The sequence below is a fragment of the Lepidothrix coronata genome, unplaced genomic scaffold (assembly GCF_001604755.1).
Source record: "Lepidothrix coronata isolate B3197 unplaced genomic scaffold, Lepidothrix_coronata-1.0 Scaffold235, whole genome shotgun sequence".
NCBI classification, from domain to species: domain Eukaryota; kingdom Metazoa; phylum Chordata; class Aves; order Passeriformes; family Pipridae; genus Lepidothrix; species Lepidothrix coronata.
The window spans coordinates 302,157-308,156 of NW_016690415.1; the positions used below are offsets into that span (position 1 = coordinate 302,157).

General features: G+C 45.7%; 2 protein-coding genes across 6 annotated transcripts in view; both read right to left on the minus strand.

Moving 5' to 3' along the window:
- Positions 1–1,828, minus strand: part of MRPS28 (mitochondrial ribosomal protein S28) — a 73,839-nt gene extending 72,011 nt beyond the window's left edge. Inside the window, exon 1 of the mRNA XM_017834564.1 lies at positions 1,655–1,828. Within this exon, the coding sequence (XP_017690053.1) occupies positions 1,655–1,828 (174 nt within the window). The remainder of the gene's footprint in view (positions 1–1,654) is intronic.
- Positions 1,829–3,265: 1,437 nt separating this feature from the next.
- The window catches only part of TPD52 (tumor protein D52), a 41,237-nt gene continuing 38,502 nt past the window's right edge, over positions 3,266–6,000 (minus strand). For all 5 annotated transcript variants that reach the window (XM_017834591.1, XM_017834590.1, XM_017834589.1 and 2 more), the window contains 2 exons: positions 5,750–5,798; positions 3,266–4,749 (listed from right to left, as the gene is read on the minus strand). In XM_017834591.1, coding sequence (XP_017690080.1) covers positions 4,633–4,749; positions 5,750–5,798 — 166 coding nt within the window. In that variant the 3' untranslated portion in view covers positions 3,266–4,632. The remainder of the gene's footprint in view (positions 4,750–5,749; positions 5,799–6,000) is intronic.

Sequence of the window (6,000 nt, forward strand, 5' to 3'; positions counted from 1 at the left end):
AAAAAGACAACTGTCCAGGATAAAGAGCAGCACAGAATCACTTCCACCTGAAGAATAATCAGAGGGCAGGCCTCTTCAGCCTGGAAGAGATTTTTTGTGATACGTCAGTACACACACAGCTTTTTCGTGTTTCCCTACGTGTCTGCTAACAGGCACAGTCACAATGTGTAGGGAAAATCAGCATGACAAGACTCCCTGCACTGCTAGAGAAAGTGATGGTTATTCACAAATCTTTAAATTCATTTTACCACTCGCTCTCTCCCAAGTTCCAACCACTCACATTCTCATACCCACAGACCCACAATAAGCATTTGGAGAAATACCACTTGGATACAACACTGAGGATGAAGGTTGCCAGCTATCAAGGCCTCACTGCACCTCCAAGATTGATCCTGTTTGGCAATGGTGAACTAAGTTTTGGACAAATGTTTTACACTCTTCAGAACTCAACAGTTGTTTAGAGGGTAGTCCTTTGCTCCAGTGTTTTACTTAGTGCAGACTGAATAAATAGCAGACCTACAGCTCACTATCTCTCCATGACTGTTTTCATGGTGGAGGAACAGGAAAACAAATGGCACATAAGATATGGGACACAGGCATGTTGCCCTCCTCCTGTAGTTCAGGAGCAGGGTCTGCTCTTGATGAATCATTCGTGCTCCTGCCTATCAGTGCAGGCCTTGCCAAGCCCATCATCTTCAGTTTTACTCCTGACAACAGCTTCCTGGAGAACTGTGGTTTTCCACATTATTATACAGCATCCTTTCAACCTCTGTCCTCCTGTTTCTTTTGCTGTTTTCACACATATACAATCCTACAGGTGTTTCACTTGTGAGTCTTTATATTTCCACTACAAGTCTCTGGAGCACTGGCCTAACAGGTCTTTGATCTGACCCACTACAATCATTTAAAGATTTTCCACATCCTCCCTGCCAGCCTGCAAAAGCCATAATACAGCTTTGCCCATGGAGCTGTTACCTTGCATTCTACACAACTAAAATTACTTGCTCACTTTCTACATTAGATCTTTGTAGGAGTATGTTAAAAAGAAATATGAGCTGTCCATGTTTCTCTGCAGGCTATTTGCTACCCAGGGTGAAGCAGTGAAAAGAGAATCACAGAATTGTTAGGGCTGGAAAGGACCTCTGGAGATCATCTAGTCCAAAGCCCCAACAAGGCAGGGTCACCTAGAGCGGGTTACAGGGAAACCTGTCCAGGTGGGGTTTGAACGTCTCCAGAAAGAGAGGCTCCATGACCTCCCTAGGCAGCCTGTTCCAGTGCTCTGACACCCTCAATGTAAAGTTCTTCCTCATCTTGAGGTGAAACATTTTGTGGTTCAGTTTAAAGCCACTGCTCCTCGTCCTATCTCTGGGCACCACTGAATAGTCTGGCCCCATCCTCGGGGCAGTCCTCTTTGAGATATTTATATGTACTGACGGAATCCTCTCAGTCTGCTCTTCTCCAGACTAAACATGCCCAGCTCCCGCAGTCTCTCCTCGTAAGAGATGCTCCAGACCCCTCATCATCTTTGTGGCTCTCCACAGCTCCTTGTCTTCCTTGAACTGTGGAGACCAAAACCGAACACAATGATCCACATGTGGCCTCACCAGGGCCGAGTAGAGGACACTGCCTCGGCCCGATCGCGCCGCGCCCTCACCTGCTGGGGGCCAGAGCCTGCCGTGCCGCTGCCCGGGCGCTGCTCCCTGCGCTGCGGGGGGGTCTCTGCGGCGCCCGGCGCGGCCCCACTGGCCCTGCGGACCGGAGGCACCGCCGCCCGACACTGCCGAGCCCCAACCCGGACCGCGAACCGCGACCAGCCCCGCGCCGCCATCGCTGCCGGGGGCGGGGCCGCCGCCCCAGCGCAGGCGCGGCGCGAGGGGCCGAGGCGGGCAGCGCCATGTTGGGTGAGGGACGCGGGCGCCGCGCTGCGCAGAGGGAGCAGCGACGGGACGGGAGGACAAGTCCAGGAACTGAGCCAGGAGAGGCTGGGGATGGATACCGGGACGAATTTCTTCACGAAAAGGGTAGCTAGACATGAGAACTGGCTGTCCAGGGAGATGGTGGAGTCACTGTCTCTGGAGGTGTTCAAGGAAAGACTTGATGTGGCACTTCACAGAATCACAGAACATACCAAATTGGAAGGGACACACAAGCATCATGGAGTTCTACTCCTGGCCCTGCACAGGACCAACCCCAACAGTCACACCATGTGCCTGAGAGGATTGTCCAAACACTTCTTGATCTCTGTCAGGCTTGGTGCTGTGACCACTTCCCTGGGGAGCCTGTTCCAGTGCCCAACCACCCTCTGGGTGAAGAACCTTCTCCTCACATCCAACCTAAACCTCCCCTGACACCACCTCAGGCCATTCCCTTGGGTGCCCCACTTGGTCTGATTGACTTGGTAGTGATCGGTCACAGGTCAGATGATCTCAAGAAGTCTTTTCCCTCCTCATTGATTCTGTGATTAACACACTACCCCTGAAGGCAAAGCTTCAGTGGCCAAGTGCCACTTGCACTCGGGGCAGGGAGGGTGTGGGCAGAGGAAGACACAGCTGAAGCTCATGTGAGGCTGCAGCTGCAAAGCTTCAGTGTAATACTGTATTACAGTAAAATCATCCTGCCATTTGGTCATAAAAAAAAACAAACCTTCCTTCAGAACACAGAGAGCTCAACTCTGGCGTAGATGACCCTTCTCTTCCTCAGCTAAATAAATAAAAACCTCATACAACAAGGATCATGTTCCAGAAGGACCTGCTCTACATGGTACCGACCCAACAGAGGAAGAGCAACTCTCTCTGTATCATTCAATTCTCCTTTCCTTTGCTAAGGTGCAGCTGTCAAAGGCTGAGGGTACATCTCAACCCATTTTCTGAACTTCACAATGTAATCAGGGCAGTTTAATTTAATGCAGTGGCAGAGCACTGGAACAGGCTCCCCAGGGAGGTAATGGATTCTCCCTCCCTGGAGACATTTAAAACCTGCCTGGACACCTGTGTAACCTGCATAACCTAAGTGACCCTGCCTTGGCAGGGGGGTTGGACCTCCAGAGGTCCCTTCCAACCCTAACAAGTCTGTGATTCTGTAATTTTCTGTAAGCCACTAGAAGGCAATCTAACCTTAGTCTTCTCCAGAAATGCCAAGCTCAGCCATGTAGATTCCCCCCAGTACAGTAGTATATATCAGCACTGAAACCAGACTTCGAGGACTGTTTCAATTAGAAAGAAAACTTCCTTACTTATTTACGTTATCCTCCATATTCACGGGACAATACATTCCTCACATACAGGTTTTTATTAAGCTTCTCACATGTGATTAAGCATATATTCTACATCTGACATGCTAGCAAGGTTGTCAGGAGCCAACTTTTTTCCCTCCAGACATCTGCGGTGGTTGAAGTTTCACGGATTTCACACAAATGTTGCAAAACTTGTTTCCAGTTCTAAGCGCAGTGATAAGTTCTAACCATACCGATACCATGTGCCAGAAACAAACAAAACACAAGAAATTTGAGGAGTACAGCAGATAAAACAACATGTAGGAGGACAGATCTTGTAAGAGAGCTATGCTGAGCAATGACATTGTACACCTCTCAAAACAGATTTCTGGGGTTATGAACAGGGACAGGGGTGCTGCTAGAGGTACAGGCCTTCAACACATGAAAACAGTAAGACAGTGTAGCAAATGTTTTCAAGGGTCAGCCTACAAGGGAAGCAATGTTAGAGTTTAGGAGCAATGCTCTTGATGCCTAAAAAAGAACCACTTCTGTGCTCAGGCTTATTCTTGCAGTCTACACTTTGTTAGTATGAATGAGACACCACCATGTGTGAATGAAGATGAATCTATTCACAACTGGTCAAACCTTCAGAAGTGTGTTACCAAACCACACTGACATCCTGTGCAAAAAACAAGACTGAAAATGTTTTGGGGACTGAACCAAACCAGCACTATGAGGCATCTTGCTTCCATTGGCATTGGTCAGAAGTTTCCTACGTGGACGATGCACAGATAAATGGGTAAATCTTAGATGTTCTGTGTTACCCATCCACCTCTGCTGTATGAGGAACATGCTCATAAGACAGTACATTGCTACTCATGTGTGATCCTGCTATAACTTGTGTAAAGCCTGCTGAAGTGCAAGTCCTTTCTTTAGCTAGGAGCGATCCTTCCTCCTAGTCCAGTGTCCCTTGCAGGCAACACTCAACTGAAATAATCACAAGGGAGAGAAGAAACAAGCTTCAGTTTGGCAGCAGCAGTAGATTCATAATGATTAAGTTGAGCAGTAGTTACAGATTGAAAAGAAATTATGTATCCACAGTATCTGTACAGTATAATTAACTTCTCAAAAGAGTTGATTTTTTTCATTGCTATATTTTAAAGGTTGCCTTTAAATTACAGGTAAGTCCTTTAAACGCTTGAAAGGCATAAAAATTCCCCTTCCCACACAAACCCCCAAATAACGTATTTTAGTTTCAAAAATATTTTGAACCCACAAACAAGCTTGGTATCAGTTAATCTGGTAAAATAACTACGTGCTACATTAAAGCACATCTGGTGGAAAGAGCGCAGAGAATGTTACAAGTGTGCTTGGTTTTTGCTTGCAGCATCTGGCAGTGGGTAGCAGGACAGGCAGGAATTTCAGTGGGTCTCCTCCTCTGTCTGTTCTGCAATAGTTTCTGTGGCACTGGCATTGGCAGCAGAGTTGAGAACTTCTCCAAAGTCTCCCCCAGCAGGTTTGCTTCCTCCAACTTTCGACTAGATAGAGAGAGCCCCAACATAAAATAGTAGTTACTTGGCATGCCAGACATGCTTAACTGTACAAAACCAGTACCTCTGCATTAGTAAGGTTAGTAACTCTCTTCAGCACAGCAGCTTTTCCAGGACTGAGCAACCTCCACAATACTCTGAATACAAGTCTTCACATATCCAGCAGGAAATACTCACCAGCAAATTAACACAGCAGTCTTCCTTTATCTTTCAGATACACAAAGCAGCCCGTATAAACAAGGCTGATTTCAGAGTCCAAAGGTTCACATACTCTTAAGTTACAAATAGATACAGACATGCAGCCTTTCAAGCCATTTAGGCTTTAAGAGATTCAAAGTTAAAACTTGCTTCTGTATTGCTCAAGAAAGAACTCTGAGCAGTTTTGTGTCTCAACAGTAATTCCTGAGATCTTTATGCGGCAGAGCAACTCTCTTACTTTCTCCAGGTAACATGTTAATGCCAGTTAGTTGCAAGGGAATGCATAGTTCCCCAGGCTATCACTTGCATGCTTCTCATCCAACCCATGAGTGTGCCCATGAGAACAGTCAAACCTGGTTCCAGTTACATGTATTAGTTATTTTGAAAGTGAGCTTTTATTTGGAGAAGCTATTAATGGTTGTTTCTGGAACTTGAGGGTTTTGTGAATACATTTTAAATTAAGATACAAAGGCCTTTTGTCTTTTATGCCAGAAAAGAGAGAAGCTTCCCAAGCTATTCTCCTGGATGGGATATTAGTGCCTAGAAAGGCACGAAATAAAAGCCTAGACCATTGTGGCTACCTAATACTAGGTATTTTATACTAGCTGTTTGTGCAGTTTAGCTAGCTGTTAGTTCTTCCAGTTAGAAGTATCCTCCTGTAAGAGGTGCAGGAAGCACATTTTTTCATTCACAAATCATTAGGCAGAGAAATCATTTCCACTTAAACTACTTCAGTCTTTTCTCCACATCCACAGCTCCACAATCACCAAGGTGTTTTAGTAATGCTTACCTTTAAGTTCTCAACTTTTTCCTCAAAGGACTTGAAAGTAGGAGAATTTCTGGGAAAATAAAAAAAGGAACCACAGAATTTGAATCATATCTGGTTAGTCTATAAATATCAGAAAACAAGCAGACAGTTGCTTTTTCCCAATGGGAACATGAGATTTGTTTGTTTGTGGCTCTTTCCTTGTTTTTAAGGGTAGCCTAAAAATAGTTTACCTCTGAATCTCCCCAAGTACTACAAAACTAAAATTAAAACAT